At 40.7% G+C, this 17905-nt stretch overlaps 1 protein-coding gene across 1 annotated transcript; it reads left to right on the top strand.

Moving 5' to 3' along the window:
- Window positions 1–891: 891 nt before the first annotated feature.
- LOC124133670 (acid-sensing ion channel 1A-like) lies at window positions 892–17630 on the top strand. Its single transcript, XM_048388316.1, has 9 exons — window positions 892–1638; window positions 7192–7357; window positions 7931–8474; window positions 9032–9130; window positions 10698–10878; window positions 11430–11486; window positions 14249–14411; window positions 16093–16184; window positions 17214–17630. Exons 2-9 carry the CDS (start codon window positions 7194–7196, stop codon window positions 17357–17359), a joined length of 1446 nt encoding a protein of 481 aa, XP_048244273.1. The 5' UTR covers window positions 892–1638; window positions 7192–7193; the 3' UTR covers window positions 17360–17630.
- Window positions 17631–17905: the final 275 nt, after the last annotated feature.

Genomic DNA, 17905 nt, shown 5'->3' with positions numbered 1-17905 from the left:
ACGTTGACTTTTTATATTTATCTCACTTATTGCAGACTCGTGAAGATACGGGGTAGAATAGGTCTCCAGTTACCAATGCTTGTCGTAAGAGGCGACTGACCGTATCCCGATTACGTGGATCGATGCTCATGTTGTCAAGCTCTGGATTGTCTGGTCCACACTCGATTAGTTACAGACAGCCGTCATATAGCTGGAATATTGCTGAGTGCGACTGTGGCCTGAAAATAATCACGTCTGATAATCCAGTGACTGACCTTGTCAACAACGATCGGGTACGCTAACATGCCATCAAATAATTCAACGAGCGTTGTCATTTGATCAATTTTGATGCCTCTTACGGCCAGCATAGGTTGCTTGGGACCTATTTTAACCCAGAATGCCCGGAATATCAAATCCTTGCTGGCCGGACCATCATATATTTCTGGGGACCTATTCTAACCGGGATTCCCCCCTGGATGGACCAACATAGGTTGCTGGGGACCCATTTTATCCCGGATGGCCCACGGGATGGACCAGTATTGGTTCCTGGGGACCAATTCTAACCCGATTCCCCATGAGTTGGACCAGCATAGGTTGCTGGGAACCTATTCTAACCCGCAATCCCCAAAGGATATATTGAGGATAATTCTGCGCCACAATTGAAAATATCTCCTTTTCCACGTCCCGAGATGAGCGATGCATCATATTTCACTAGACACATGAATATCCTATTTATTATATAATGTTATGTACTTCAATTACCCAAAACAATTAAAATGCAAAATTTCCCTTCTCCCTACTATACACATTGACCTTTTCAGACATAGCTGCACGCAAATAATATCAATCATATTAAACATAAAATACGTGAACTTTATATTAAATATCACTTTTATACCCTTTAGAAATCTCAGTCGTTCACCCTTAAGTATATAATAATAGCCATTAATCAAGAGAAGAAAAATTAAATATAAATATTTGTTATATCATAGCAGTTATATCAATTACATCTGTAATATTTAATTACTTCAGAGTGTTGTTTTCGGTAGTTTGTATCCGTTTGTATCTGTAAGGGATTGCTGAAAGTAAGTATAAACATTTAAGGAATGACTCACTATCAATAGGGACGCTCACTGTTTTGTGGTCTCGCTGATGCAGCTGATATCCATGGTGATATTGTCAATGACATCAACATCAACGTGAAATCCACAGAAAATGCAAACAGTGGTACGGGAGACTCACAGCTCGCGACGAATGTATTTTAATGAGTAATCAATTTTGAGAAATAGGGAAACAGAGAACCATTAACACAATTATTGACAAAAAGCTTCACAATCACATTACTCTTTGTTTTGTTATGGGTAGAATGGGTGGGTGCAAACTCACAGGGAATGTAGAAACACAGTGGTATTGAGCCCACTGTGGACATGTAACTAGTTTCTGATTTTGTGCGTGTTGTCAATTCATTTACGCCGTTGTGAAAATGCACGACATGTACCGGATGACCTGTCAGTCAATGCTGGCCTGAGCGGGACATCTGATACAGCTGCATAGAAGCTCCACCTGCCTTGTCACCTGCCCCATGCTGGGATCATGATGGGGATGAAGAAGCAAAGATAGCGAAGATCATATAGAGTGTCAGGATATTCTTCATAGAAGGTACAGTTACCTATGTATTGTTCATACACACCAGCCCCAGTCGTGTATTTATTTTATCTTTGACTCTTTTATTATATATATACCGTCTTTAGGTCATCTATATATTGTTCAGATAAACACATAATGGAAATGGCATTTGATGATAATAAAAAAGATAAAGTCAAAAGTCAAATCAGTTTTAAATATTGTTTTACCATCTTCGGGACTTTCCATTTAGTATTTTAGGCGGAGCCGCTTTTCATGTTGTCGAAAGGATATTGTTTTAGGCAAAAAAGACCCGTGAAGATTCCGGGGTAGAATAGGTCTTCAGCAACCCATACTTGCCGTAAAAGGCGACTATGCTCGTCGTAAAAGGCGACTAACGGGATCGGGTGGTCAGGCTCGCAGACTTGGTTGATACATGACATCGATCCCAATTGCGTAGATCGATGCTCATGATGTCAATCACAGGATTGTCTGGTCCAGACTCGATTATTTTACAGACCGCCGTCATATAGCTGGAATATTGCTGAGTGCGGCGTTAAACAACAAACAAACAACCAAACAATGCTTCAAAACACAAAAAGGTAGAAGTCGAAATATTCAATGTATTTTCAAAACACTGTTGTTTCAAGAGATCGAACATCAGGACAACAGTTTCTCTTGGAAACATACAAACCCAATTCCTCATGTACAGTTATCAAAAGCTACTTATATTGATGCAGTTTTTACAACATTCGAAACATCCCTGACGTCCAAATACAGTAAACTACGGTTATAACGAACACGCTTATAACGAACTGACGGATATAACGAACTTACTTTTTGGTCCCGACTATTTGCTGTAGTTATACTGTGTATATGCTTATAACGTACTACGGTTATAACGAACTAAAATAAGTAGTCCCTTTGAGTTCGTTATAACCGTACTTTACTGTATTTAAAAAAGAGCATATCCTGAAACGTAAATGTCGACCATACCTTTCCTAGAATAAACTGACCAGGTTTTTTTTGTTGTGAAAGCATATTGTGTCTGTAAAATTTGAATAATATGTAGAAGAACCAATGCAACTGGGATATGGTTTGGTTTCTTGTTTAACGCCGCACTCAGCAATAGTACAGCTATATGACGGCGGTCTGTAAATAATCGAGTCTGGACCAGACAATCCAGTGATTAATATCATGGCATCGATCCACCCAATTCGGACCGATGACATGCATCAACCAAGTCAGCGAGCCTGACCACCCGATCCGTTGGTCGCCTTTTACAACAAGCAGAGTCACCTTTTACGGCAAGCATGGGTTGCTGAAGACCTATTCTACCCCGGAATCTTCACGGGAAACTGGAATATGTACATGTAGACACCATACGCTAGATGTGATAGGATGTTGATCAGGTAACAATACTCATTTTTCTTGGCATTGCTGAATAACTATATATCTGAATCTTGGACGGATATATGTCCTTTCATTGACTTAACTAAAGTTGTCAAACAATGCGATTCCTACGCACAAAGAAGTAGATCAGAAACGAGAGGGGCACACTGAGTACCAATGAGGATACGTAGAACTTGTCTAAATGTAATATCCCCTAATTTGACCAAGAGATATTGTCAATTAGTAAATCAAGCAACTCGCATATTTGGGTAGCTGAATAGATCCCAGTATTGTTTCTCAGAGTTGTATGAAGAGTTGAAAAATCAAAAGTAATTTTAACTTGAACATTTTTCCCGATATGGTATTCCAAAGCGCCAATAAATTTTGATCTTTTTCTGTATCTACTTTGGCATTTCTTGGAATAGGAACTTGGTGTAAGTGAGAAAATCAAATATTGCAACACATAAGTCAAGCATGTTAACTGACAAAGATATCTGTCCAAAACTATGCATCAGTATAATTCACTTTTGCCAAGATTCTAAAACCCGAAGACTTGTCCGTTCCTCGTTTGTACTGTAAAAAAGATCCATAAAAATAGGTACAATGGGAAATAAAATGCTGGGTCATCAAATTCCCCACCAACTCTCGGTCTCAATGATTAACCATGATCAATAATACAGCCAAGGAAGGACTTTCTTTATATTCACAGAAAGTAATTTTGGACAAGTGGAATTAATCTAATGCGTATTCTAAAAAAGTCAAAGGATTTACTTGAACTTTTACAATCTCAGAAATTCTCATATTTTGTTTATTTATTGCACCTTGCAAAACCACTTTTCCACACGCCTAACCAAAATGAAAACTGCATTCCTTGATCCACTGGGCACCACAAATATACAGTAAAGTACGGTTATAACGAACTCAAAGGGACTACTTATTTTAGTTCGTTATAACCGTAGTTCGTTATAAGCATATACACAGTATAACTACAGCAAATAGTCGGGACCAAAAAGTAAGTTCGTTATATCCGTCAGTTCGTTATAAGCGTGTTCGTTATAACCGTAGTTTACTGTAGTTACATATCCATCTTCAGAGGTTCAGAACAATTTGTCAAAAATGAAGGCAAGGTTCTTTTGAAGTTTACTGAGAAAAAAAATATGTGTTGGACATCTATGTAAAAAATGAGGGTAAGGTTTTTAGGTAAGAAGTGACATTCCCATGACACCAATTGTGCTTCCCTTCTTGCGGATCTGTTTCTTTATGCATATGAATTTCTGTGCTCGGATCGGCAAATTCAAAACAAAGAAATTTGGCCAATAGCTTTAACTTAAGCCTCAGGTATATCGATGATATCAATAACGGTAAAAAAGCCAATAACTTTCCACTGATTTACTCCCCTGAACTAGAAATAACAGACCCCAGTGAAACCGTCCCATCTATTTTATATTTAGATCCATGCATAACTGACAAAAAGGTGAGAAAAAAACCTGATTGGAAACATTCTTCACAATTCCACAAGACAAGGGGGACGACTTCAACTTGGCCTTTATGTCGAACAATATTACAGCAGCATTAGTTTAATTTCTGGTGCTGACGTTTTCTATTGTTTAGAAATAAAGGTGAATGTTGCGTGATGTTGTGATTATTCAATGTGCAATCCGCTGGTATTTCCTGATAGAATAGGTCCCTTAAGTGAGTTATTGGATCGGGTGTACGGGAAACAAAACACCAACCATTAACATGCATGCTTTATGTTCACAATAGCCATACATTTTTCCTATCAGGCTCGCACACAATCACATCATACACCCCTCGAGACCGGTCCACAACTTATTTAAAGTAGCCCTAATGCACGTTTTAATTTGTCTCCCGTATTTTACGGACCCTGTACATTTGCCTTATTTCAAATTGACGATCTACAAATAATAATTATTTGAAACCAGCGTGTTTCGCAGTATTTTGTGGGACCCATACATTTGCCTTATTCCAAATTGATGATCTAAAAAAATAAATATTTGAAACTAACAGGGGTTTGCAGTTAGCCCGGACTTATACTGATTTTATAGTGCCAGCCCACTGTGATGCCATGCCGCAGTTTAAAATGAATACCCCACTCAGACACAGTAAACTGACTCCGAACCGATCAGTCCTTGTTTTCGCCCCTTAATGCCGAACGCCAGGCAGGGTAACAACAAGTACCACAGTGTAACGTATTATGTATGACGTGTCCGGGGATTGATTCTACGACCTCTCTATTCACGAGACAATGGAGGCGGTCTTGTTTCGCAGTAGAAAAGCGTCGACACAAATAGTGCTTCTACAATGTAGCTCACCTGGATATGTAGTCAACTATGTGTTGCTGTCATCATTGCTATTCAAATACTTTGTGCAAAAAATCTGACGAAGAAAGTCTTAACAAATGTGAAGCAAGTTACACAATTTCCACAATGTTTCTACATCTACAAGAATGAAGTACTTTGCCTAAAATACAAGACAGTAAGATAAACCAAAACACTATTTCAAACCGGATTTCGCTGAATTTGGTCAGGAATTTATTTGGGAAGATCATTATATAAATGTCTGTCGATTGTGCAAATAGAGAATTACATCCCAATTTGAGTATTCTGACATTCAGTGGTTCAGTATGTTTGAGTAATACAGTAAACTACGTTTATAAAGAACACGCTTATAACGAACCGACCGATATAACGAACCTATGTTTTAGTTCCGGCCATGTGTTGTATATATGCTGTATATATGCAGGGTATGAAACTCCCAAAAATTTCAGCCAGACCACAGGACTGGCTAGCTGAAATACTTGCCAGCCCTGACCAAAACCTGCTTTCCCACTATAATCATATGTTTCTCAGGATAAGCTAACGGGGTTTCTTTTTGGTTACATTTTATCATTCATCTTTACATGTGAATTAATGATTATCATCGGGGAAATATTTAGAATATTGTCATATATGAAATATAACCCGACCGTCGGGCAGGGGGATTTGAAAATCAACCCGTCTCGGACGGTCGGGCAGGCAGGTATTTCGAACACTGATATATGCTTATAACGAACTACGGTTATTACGAACTAAACTAAGTGGTCAATTTGAGTTCGTTACAACCGTAGGTTACTGTACTTAAACTTAAAACGACCGTTAGTCATGGAATGACGACACATCCATGAACGATGCTCAGTTAGTTTGATTAGATAATGACATATGGAAATATTGATTGACATATTATATATGTATCGATATCTATAAACAAGGGACTAAATCTTACGTGTCTTTTCCGCAAACATTTCTTTGACCATTGACATAGATATGATGGAAAAAAATATCGTTGACATATTTAATAAGACGTTTATTAAAAACATATTTTTAAAAAAGTGATGATACCAGGTTTTCGCAAGGTTGATTATCATGTCGTGCCTATTGGTACTGATTGAAGGTCACGTGTGATTGAAGTGTTACATGTACATATTGTTTGTTTGTTGTTTTACACTGCACTCAGCAATATTCCTGCTATATGACCCCGGTCTGTAAAAAATCGAGTCTGGACCAGACAGTCCAGTGATTGATGTCATGTGCATCGATCTACGCAATTGGGATACAATGACATGCATCAACCAAGTCAGCGAGCCTGGTCATCCGATCCCGTTACTCGCCTCTTACGACAAGCATGGGTTGCTGAAGACTTATTCTAACCTGGATCTTCACGGGTCTACATGTAAATGTAACTGTTACTGTGTAAATATGAATGTTTTGTTTGTTTGTTTGTTGTTTAACGCCGCACTCAGCAATATTCCAGCTGTATGACGGCTGTCTCTAAAATAATCGAGTCTGGACCAGACAATCCAGTGATTGACATCATGAGCATCGATCTACGTAATTGGGATCGATGACATGTATCAACCAAGACCAGCGAGCCTGACCACCCGATCCCGTTAGTCGCCTTTTACGGCAAGCATGGGTTGCTGAAGATTAGGCTGGTTATCTCTAGCATTGACAATTTATATTTCTGAATTCCAAGTGGCGGTCTGGTAGCCTAGTGGTTAAAGCGTTCGCTCGTCACGCCGGCAAGTATGGGTTGCTGATGAAAATATGAAAGTGTGAATGTAACAAGTTTGTGACCATGTTAACCATGACCATGTCTAATGATTGTGGCCTCACCAGGAAATGATATGTTTGTCTACAGAGATGAATGTGGACAAAAATATGACTGACACTACCACAGCCGATGCAAAGAAACATTCACCAACGTATGGATTGAAAGATCTGTGGGATGAATTTAGTCACTCCACAGGCATTCATGCAGTTGAAAAGATTAAAGCCCCTTCTATCAACCCATTCAGCGTTCGTGGGTATGTGTGGTTGTAGGTGTAAACACTAGTATACATGACAAGTATAGAATGACTGAAATTTTTACTTTGGCAATTTTCGTTATATATTTTAGTGTTTTTTTTATATTGACTGAAAAATCTGTACATTTATTTGATTATAATAACGCATTCCAAATAGTTTGATGTTTAATTTCATCCCTCAGTGACTGAACATGGTATGATACAAAGAAAACAAAAGTCAATATTTGGCTTCTAATCCTTGCATAATTAGTCGATTATGATGTTTTAAAGCCTTTCTGAACTTTGTTTATTGAGTGAAATATTTAGCAATATTATCAATTTTACACATTGACATTGTTTTACATATAGGCACGCGTAAGATGTTTTGACTTATTATGAACCACATCATATTTTACGAGGCCTATTGAAATAGCAGCTAGAAAAAACTATTTGGGTGTACATACAGTTTACTGGGTAGAGATTATACGATGCTTATTCTACCACTGGTTATCAGATCCAGATAGAGAGACTTCATGATATCAACATACTACTGTAAACGTCGCAAAAGTCACTCTAATCATTTTCCTTCGACAGGTTGATGTGGACGTTAGCTATATGTACAACTACAGCGTTCCTCATCTATAACCTTATCGAGGAGTTAGGGAACTACTACAGCTACCCCATTGTCACCAAGGTCACATCCAACATCAAGCATTTCATCGAGTTCCCCGCCGTCACCATCTGCAACCGATGCACACTCAACAAAACTCGTCTTGACGTTTACCCAGAAATGGAGAGCTACTTCGCCAATACTTCTCTTCAACGGAATAAAAATTTCACATTTCCTACACCAACTTCAGATGTCTTTCAGAATCCATTGTCTTTAGAATGGTGGAGGAATATGTCAATGGAAGGATCAAAGATGTTGGTTCAATGTGCCTTTGGTGGAGACAACTTTGATTGCATGACCGAGTTCCGACCTGTTTTCACTACCCAAGGATTGTGCCATTCCTACAACTTCAATGTCACTGAAATTGTCAAAGTTTGGACGGCAGGAGACGACGCTAACCTGATCGTCTCTTTCAACATCCACCAGGATGACTACACATTCAGGGCTAACATGGCCGCGGGGATTAAGGTAAATCGCCTCCTTTCAGATTGGAGCAGTGATTGAGTTGGGTTTAACGCCACTTTATTACAAACTGATGAAGTAAACATCAGACCCGTGAAGATCCGGGCGAGAACAGGTCTTCTGCAACCCATGCTTGCCGTAAAAAGCGACTCTGCTTGTCGTAGGAGGCGTCTAACGGGATCGGGTGATCCACACAATTGGTGTTCCACATCTCACCAGAGGTGTTCATCCTTGATGTTTACTTTGCTTGTTAGATTGTTTGTTTGTTGTTTACGCCGCACTCAGCAATATTCCAGCTATATGACGGCGGTCCGTAAATAATCGAGTCTGGACCAGACAATTCAGTGACACATATCATGAGCATCGAGCAACGCACTTGGGATCGATGACATGCATCAACCAAGTATGACATGCATCAACCAAGTCAGCGAGCCTGACCAACCGATCCCTTTTGTCGCCTCTTACGACAAGCATAGTCACCTTTTACAGCAAGCATGGGTTGCTGAAGACCTATTCTAACCCAGATTTTCACGAAACAAACCAAGTCCTGTATATATTTCCAGGTGCTACTCCATAATCCACGCCTACACCCAGAAGCTGATCCCACTGTTGTGATGGCCTCACCCGGATTCTCAACATATGTTGCCTTGCAAAAAAAGGAGGTGCGTGTATCTATTTCTATAAGACAGTTACGCGATTCATCGCAAAGAACAATGAAGAACGAAGCGTGCATTGTTCTATCATGACGTCATTTCTGGAGATTCGAACATGCGCGCGCATCTTGATGACGTCGTAATTTTTCGTGAGGGGAATGTCCACACTCCGTCGCAGTGGTGACTCAGCATAACACCACTGCCACAGGCTAATTTGCATATCACGTGACCGGACTTTTCTCTTGTTTGTAAACAAACGCGCTTTTTCAGAAATCAGTATAGAACGGACTAATTTGGGGGCGCTTTACATATTGTTTTGCATAACTATATAGATATGCTACTACAACTGCGACAGTGAGTTGCATGACAATATATATTTATGCATCAAAGTGACCGTGTCGCTAGCTCTCCGTTGGGCTTCAATGACAGCACGTGGAGCCGTACAACCAATGTAAACATAGGATAACTACGCAAAAACAAGTAGATTTTTACGTATTTGCATACTTTCTCAATGAAAGTTAACCATTCTTTGACATTTGTTTATGAAAATGTGTAGACTTGTCAAACATGAAACGGATGAAAAGCATATGCAATATCTTGAATGGACTGTGAAAGATGTGACGAATCGTCACATGGCGCTGGCCTGTGGCAGAGGTACTATGCTAGCTGCCTGCCGGCCGCATGGAACTCTGGGTAGGAGAGTGGGGAATGTCTAGTGATTTGTTCCCAATGGACCTAGCTGGCAACCGCAGCTGAACGCAATGACCGAACGATCGCATTCAGATTGGGAGAGATAAGACAATATGTATTGTAGAAAAGGTACATAGAATTGGCGTGAAAATTGTGAAAATATCCGGGAAATACGAGACGTAACCCCCTGTTCATAAAATGGTCTTGTCCGATAGTGCCGACTGCACTGTATTCAGGGAGTCATCATTATTTGAATACGGGTAAATTTGATGCTGGTACATTCTATAAACAACGTCAAAGAGGCTGTAAAAAATGTTGATATGTTAGAAATTAAATCAAGTATAAATACATAGTATGTGAGTGAGTAAGTTGGGTTCTACGCCGCTTTGAACAATATTCAAAGTTATATAACGGCGTTTCAGCTTGATGTGGGAGGAAAAGCCGAAGTAATACAGGTCTCAGACGTTTATCACTTTTGTGAAACCCACGAGCTCGGGTATGGTGCTGATAAACCTCGAACCAGGATTCGAACCCACGTTGATAGCGTCTGTCGAGCCCAAGAGACGCATCTCTGCACAGTGAATTGCGGTGCCCCGGAATACATAGTGACATTTTGTTTTGGACTGGAAGTTTCGCAACAAATACGCATCCTTCTTACACTCCAGAGAATGTTGACATCTCCTGGGAAAGTAAATCACAATGGGACAGTGTTGAAAGCTGTCTTCTTCTATGCAGCTTTTCATTTTTTTCTATTTGAACACATTTACATTTTGTATTCACCCTCTATATAGTAATGTCATTTTCTCTATACATTATTTTCAATTGCCATTTCCAATAGTTGGCAGTTTTAAATGGGACATCACTAACTTGTGACTTTGATTTGTAGTATAGTTTCCTGCCCGGTCCCTACAAGGCATTTGATGACATGGAATGTGTGGACACAAATAGTGCCGAGTTTGTGAACCCTCTCAAGTACTACTCCCCCTTCACCTACGAACATTGCTTCATGGAGTGTGTCCGGATAAAGGCTTTCGATGAGTGTGGATGTGTCGGTCCATCTGATCCACGTAAGACCCGTGAAGATCCGGGGGAGAATAGGTCTTCAGCAACCCATGCTTGCCGTAATGGGCTACTATGCTTGTCGTAAGAGTCGACTTACGGGATCGGGTGGTCAGGCTCGCTGACTTGGTTTGTTTGTTTGTTGTTTAACGCCGAACTCGGCAATATTCCAGCTATATGACGGCGGTCTGTTTCGGGAAGTCTGGCTCGCTGACTTGGTTGATACACGTCCTCGATCCCAATTGCGTGGATCGATGCTCATGATGTCATCACTGGATTGTCTGGACCAGACTCGATTATTTCCAGACCGCCGTCATATAGCTGGAATTTCGCTGAGTGCGGCGTTAAACAACAAACAAATCATACCAACTTCTAAATGCCACTTAAAGGAGTTTAACATCACTACTGTTTGAGCATGATGACACACATTCCCGGCAGGTTGAACTAATTCGTTCACGAATACTGACAAGGTAAGATTACTACTTGAACAATCACTAAACAAACCCGTCAGTGTTATAAAACGTAGAACTTAATTACAATTCTTTGATATTAATTGCAGAGGATCTTCCCAGGTGCTCTCTGGTGAAGCAGGATAGCTGTTACACGACCTTTGTCAGTGAGTATTACAACCGTTCACCGGTGATATTCTAGACGGATGAGCGGAGTAGGGGTGTGGTTAGTAGGGACAAATTTGTCACCAAAAATTCATTCAGGATAAATCAGATTTATGCAATAACTATCAATCGTACTTTGGACAGTTTCTGAAAATAACATTTCAAATATTGTTTTCTCAGTAAACTTGTGACATCTGCTTTCATTTGGACAATTTTTCATTAACCTTGAAGATAAAGATAACTGTATCTATCGTCAGCATGTTTTGGATTAGAACATGAAAATTTCCTCAGTTGATCGTGTATGATAATGGTGTATAGTGGGGTTAAATGAGGGCAGGACATGCTTACCCTTTTCGCGAACACCTGGTGTCATCACTGATTTTCAGTGGTCCATTCTTAAAATTTCAGCTGCTACGCCAAGGGGAATCCGTTTCGGCAGAACGTATATAGGCTGGTTATTCTCTTGCATGTACAATTTACATTTATTTGAACTGGATCGATGTTTTTGCTGGTGGACTGAAGTTCCCACGTTTCATCATCAGCTCAGTAGCATTAATCTGTGCTGAGTCAACTACAAAAGAAATGTTGGGGCCGAGACTATAAAACTGCACCCTTCGTGTTTCAAAACGAATATATTTTAAATGTTTTTCAAAATTTCTGTATTTGTACACAGCAGACGTAATTCAAAATTAACATACCTTTTTTGTTAGTTTCAACAAAATCAGTAATGGTCCTGTCTTGTCATTGGATTTTCTGGGTCATCCATCACTTGATAGTGTGGTCGCATGGCAGGAGTACTGCTGTGTGGCATCAGGCAATAAATACTTACTTTTTTTATCCAAATTGTATGATTGGCGGGTGCAACTGGTAGGGCAGGACATGCGTACCCTTTTCGCGAACACCTGGTGTCATCACTCATTTTCAGTGGTTCATTCATATAATTTCCAGGGCTATTTGTCCTTTACGCCAAGTGGAATCTGTTCCGGCAGAACATCGTTTGGCTGGTTGGTTTGTTGTTTAACGCCGCACTCAGCAATATTCCAGCTGTATGACGGCGGTCTGTAAATAATTGAGTCTGGACCAGACAATCCAGTGATTGACATCATGAGCATCGATCCACGCAATTGGGATCGATGACATGCATCAACCAAGTCAGCGAGCCTGACCACCCGATCCCGTTAGTCGCCTTTTACGACAAGCATAGTCACCTTTTACGGCAAGCATGGGTTGCTGAAGACTAGGCTGGCTATCTCTAGCATTGACAATTTATATTTCTGAATTCCAAGGGGCGGTCGGGTAGCCTAGTGGTTAAAGCGTTCGCTCGTCACGCCAAAAACCCGGGTTCGGTTCCCGACATGGGTACAATGTGTGAAGCCCATTTCTGGTGTCCCCCGCCGTGGTATTGTTGGAATATTGCTAAAAGCGGCGTAAAACCATACTCACTCACTCATTCACTCTGAATTCCAAGCAGATCCTTTTGATATTTTTGGAAACCAAGCACATTATCTGATAATAAATGTTAGTTGCATTCCATAACCACTCCTTTTAACTTGCCGTAAAAGGTGACTATGCTTGTCGTAAAAGGCGACTAACGGGATCGGGTGGTCAGGCTCGCCGACTTGGTTGATGCATATCATCGATCCCAATTGCGTGGATCGATGCTCATGACATTAATCACTGGATTGTCTGGTCCAGACTCCATTATTTACAGACCGCCGTCATATAGCTGGAATATTGCTGAGTGCGGCGTTAAAAACCAACCAACCAACCAACCAACCTTTTAACTGGAAATTGTCAATTTCCAAAAATAATCTGAAACTGATTCATGGACCGAGGAACATTACCTAATAAGGGTTACTAACAAGAAAGCTATTTTCAGGACAATAGCAACTGATTAATATATTTATCTTCATGGAATACTGTTTTCCAGTAGTAAATTGTTTAAAATGATTAATGATACGGTTATTAATCTGTACCCAATATGTATCCCTATGTAAAATGGACTTTTAAGCGTGACACAAAGGTTTGTTTTGTGAATTGTTTGTGAGCAGAGACAGGCAGGTAGCGCCGTAATTAAAGCACTTGTTATGAAAAACGATGAGTACTTGAGTATGTGTGAAGTCCCTGTTATTTGTGTTCCCTGTCATGATGTTGCTGGAGTAAATAGGTAGAGTCTCCGCGACTGGGAACATCCTGGCCCTTTTCTTTAAACTTAAGAAAAACACAACATGTGCAATTATCTAAAAAATGACGCGGAACAAAACCGAACGACATCACTGATTTTCCAGTGGTCCACTCTTATATTTTTCAAAGGTATGTTGCCCTTTACGCCAAAAGGGATGTTTTGGGGGGCACGGGAGGCCCATTCGTCTAAGGCGCCGCGATTCGCTGTGCAGAGGTGCGTCCCTTGGTTCGAATCCCGGTTCGCCTCGATTATGTTTGTAGGCACCACACCCGTGCTTGTGTGTTTCTCGGAAGTGGTAAACGTCTGAGACCCGCACCACTCGGGGCTTTCCTCCCGCTAAGCTAACACGCATTCATGTAACTGGAGTACTGTCAAAAGACTCACTCACTCACTGGAATGTTTCTGCAGATAGTCAAGACTAGTTATTATCTCGCATTGACTTTTTACACGTCTACAGCCCTGAAAGTTATTAGGCCATGTCATTAGTCAAGCTGAAATATTGCTGAGTGCTGCGTTAAACAACAAATAAACAAACAAACAAATGAAGAATCATGGCACAAAGACTATTTGTTTACACAGGAGAAATGTCCAAGAATGGTACCTTCGTGAAGGAATGTGGGTGCGTCGGTGAATGCACGCTCATCAGGTACACTGCCCAGGTGTCCTCCAGCTCCTTCCCAGCAAACATCTGGGTCAACACCTTCCTCAACTCTACAGAGACTCGGGACAGGGCGACCATGGTGTAAGATTTGCATATAAACTGACACCAGACTCTTTTTCCAAAACACACATTCACATCTTTTATGTGTTTCAAATACACTAAACTACCCGTGGTAAACACTTTGGAAGAATATTTCAATTTTGTTCAATTGTTTTCGTCCGTTGTTTCCAAATAGAATAGGGGGCAAGGGTGGCCCAGTCGTCTAAGGCGCCGCGGTTCACTGTGCAGAGTTGCGTCCCCGGGGCACGCCAGAAATCTATGATTGTGTTTTCGAATCCCGGTTCGCCCCGATTATGTTTCAAGGTTTGTCAGCACCAGACCCGCGCTCGTTGGTTTCACCGAACTGGTAAACGTCTAAGACCTGCATCACGTCGAGCTTTCCTCCCATATTAAGCTGACACGCCGCAATATAACTGGAATACTGTTAAAAGCGGCGTTAATCCCAACTCACTCACTCACTCCAAATAAAATATTCAGGAATTGAATACTCATGCGCATCCAAACATCTACAGACACATACTATTCATTTCTTAATTTATGCCTCTTTATTGTCTTTGTAGCAATGAAATACAGTTTAAGTCGATATTTTACTCAGGTGCAAAGCTGGAACTATTTTCAGTCCGCCCCACCTACACGATGTTTCTTCAGTCAATTGCAGAATTGCATAATAGGTAGAACATTTGCAATTGCTTGTCACATAATATCTCGTCTCCTGACCCAAAAGGGTTGAAATTGTCACTTGGTGTTGCAGTGCAAAGATAATTTTCTACTTATCTGCTAATTACAGCACTGATTAAAACAAATTCAATTTATCTTCATTCTCTATAATCAGCTCTGTAATTCACCTATACGTAGACACTGTGTAGCGTACAGTCTGAAACGTTTTGCTGATGTACCTGAACAACGGATCGGAAACAAAGGAAGGATTGGTCTGAACTCTCCTCAAGACTGGATGACTTCAACTTTCAAACGTTTTCTTCATGTCGAGCAATATTCCAGCAGCTCCAGCCTTTGGTGTCTACATGTCATATTTTTTTAGGAAAAACAAAGCATGTCCTTTCTCCGAACATTTCAAAGAGCTTTATACGACTCTTGCTCAAAAGTCGTTTCATCAATTTTACCAAATCCAAACCCCAGCAAATCTTTCAAAAAGTTCTATGGCAGACACGTGGAGCGCACTGTCTAAATATGATGTCCGAGCAATTGATTTGCATTCGCATGTGTTCGTGATGGGTGCCACCGGTGGGGCAGGATACACTAACCTTTTCGCGAACACCTGGTATCATCACAATTCGTTAGTGATTCATAAAGACATACTCACGACATAGTCAGAATCGTACAATCAAGATTTCGCATTAATACAGAAAGGGTCTTTTATGTTTTAAGTTTCTTCTGAATGAAACGCAATTTTAGCAAACGAAATGAACCTTCAAAATTGTCATGTCCCTTAGATGGAAAGGTCGCTGGTCATACATCCAAAGCCAGATTACCATCGAATATGATCGTACACTTTTGGATTCCCAACCATATTAAGTTTCTCACTACATTAGTTGTGCATGTTCATGATATCAATCACTGGATTGTCTGTTCCAGACTTGATTATTTACAGACCGCCATCATATAGCTGGAATATTGCTGAGTGCGGCGTTAAACAACAAACAAACATACAAACAAAGTTGTGCATGTATTTGCTGTTATTCAGAGAAAACTTCCTGGAGCTTAGAGTGTTTTACGACAATATGATGGTGACATCCACAGCACAGCAACCTCAATATACGGTGGCCTCGCTGTTTTGTAAGTGACATGCTTTTCCAGGGTTTATCTTATGATGTACGCATTGCTCAGTTTCCAACAGACCCGTGAAGATTCAGGGGTAGAATAGGTCTTCAGCAACCTATGCTTGCCGTAAAAGGTGACTATGCTTGTCGTAAAAGGCGACAAACAGGATCGGGTGGTCAGGGTCGCTGACTTGGTTGAAGCATATCATCGATCCCAATTGCGCGGATCGATGCTCATGATATAAATCACTGGATTGTCTGGTCCAGACTTGATTATTTACAGACCGCCATCATATAGCTGGAATATTGCTGAGTGCAGCGTTAAACAAACAAACAAACCACGGATCATAAACGTTTATATAGACGAGCGGATATGAAAAAACATGCACTGTCAGAATCATATGCTTGCTCGAAATCACGTTCGAAGCAGCGTTAACCCAAACTTATTCGCACGAGTCGGAAGAAAACTGAAATCACGAAATAATTTACACCTTTGGTAAAACATTACAATAAACAACCAATCCAAACCTCTACATTGCAAATACAACCATATTATATCCAATTCGATGTCCCACATGCTGTTGTAATAAAGAATTATATTCCTCCATCATCTGGCCCTGCAGCTGTCAATGCGCTTTCCTAGTTCATGATATGTCAGAGGTTGACTGCACCTGTGACGATCCGGGTTAGACTAGGTCTTCAGCAACCCATGCGTGCCATAAAATGCGACTCTGCTTGTCGTAAGAGGCGACTAACGGGATCGGCTGGTCAGGATCGCTGACGTGGTTGATGCATGTCATCATATCGCAACTTAACAATGCTCATGATGTCAGTCACTGGATTGTCTGGTCCAGACTGCATTATTTATACAGACCGCTGTAATTAAGCTGGAATATTGTTGAACAACAAACAAACCAACCTAACAGAGTTTGACTGATTTTCATTAGTTGATGTCTACAAGCATACGAGATTTTTGCATTCCATAAAGTAATAGCAACTTTGTTGGGAATTACGAGGTTGATGAATTGAGCTATTGTTGTTGTAGCTAATATCGGGGGACAGATGGGATTGTGCCTCGGAGCCAGCAATTTGACAATCATGGAGATCACGGAGCTCTTGGTGTTCATCATCCTCTTCCTCTGTGACAAGTGTAGAGGAAGAAAAGCCCGTAACAGAATCAACACCTGGTAGACAACACAACTGACAAGACGATAGCAATTCCATTATTGCTTTTCACAAATGTTAGACAGTGCAAATAGGAAGAAGTATTTCCTGTGACTGTCGTAACACAACTTTATACATAATGTAAACTTATATCAATAAATGTTGTTATAAACCAGAGAAAGTGCTTCTCCTCGGATTCGGTTGAAAATGTATGGGGTTGGAATATCGAATCATGAAAAAACCATATATTTTATCATATTATTATTATAATTCATTATAGCTGTTATTACCCTTGTTTGACAATTTAAGCGTGGTGCGGGGGCACGGGTGGCCTAGTCGTCTAAGGCGCCGCGATTCGCTGTGCAGAGTTGCATCCCTTGGGCACGCCAGAAACCTATGATTGTGGGTTCGAATCCCGGATCGCCCCAATTATGTTTCTAGGTTTGTCAGCACCATACCCGTGCTCGTGGGTTACACCGAAGTGGTAAATGTCTGAGACCTGCATCACTTCGGGCTTTCCTGCCACATTAAGCTGACACGCCGCAATATGCCTGGAATACTGTTAAACGCGGC

The sequence above is a fragment of the Haliotis rufescens genome, unplaced genomic scaffold (genome assembly GCF_023055435.1).
Source record: "Haliotis rufescens isolate VD_foot unplaced genomic scaffold, xgHalRufe1.0.p SCAF_7, whole genome shotgun sequence".
Taxonomy (NCBI): domain Eukaryota; kingdom Metazoa; phylum Mollusca; class Gastropoda; order Lepetellida; family Haliotidae; genus Haliotis; species Haliotis rufescens.
Note: the sequence above shows the minus strand (reverse complement) of the source record. Positions and strands in the feature narration are given on the sequence as shown.

Excerpts from the sequence above, each read along its gene's own strand:
- LOC124133670 (XM_048388316.1), top strand. The coding sequence starts at position 7,194 with ATGAATGTGGACAAAAATATGACTGACACTACCACAGCCGATGCAAAG. Across the intron at positions 7,358-7,930 it reads AACCCATTCAGCGTTCGTGG|GTTGATGTGGACGTTAGCTA; the intron begins GTATGTGTGGTT and ends TTCCTTCGACAG. Across the intron at positions 11,487-14,248 it reads CTGTTACACGACCTTTGTCA|GAGAAATGTCCAAGAATGGT; the intron begins GTGAGTATTACA and ends TTGTTTACACAG.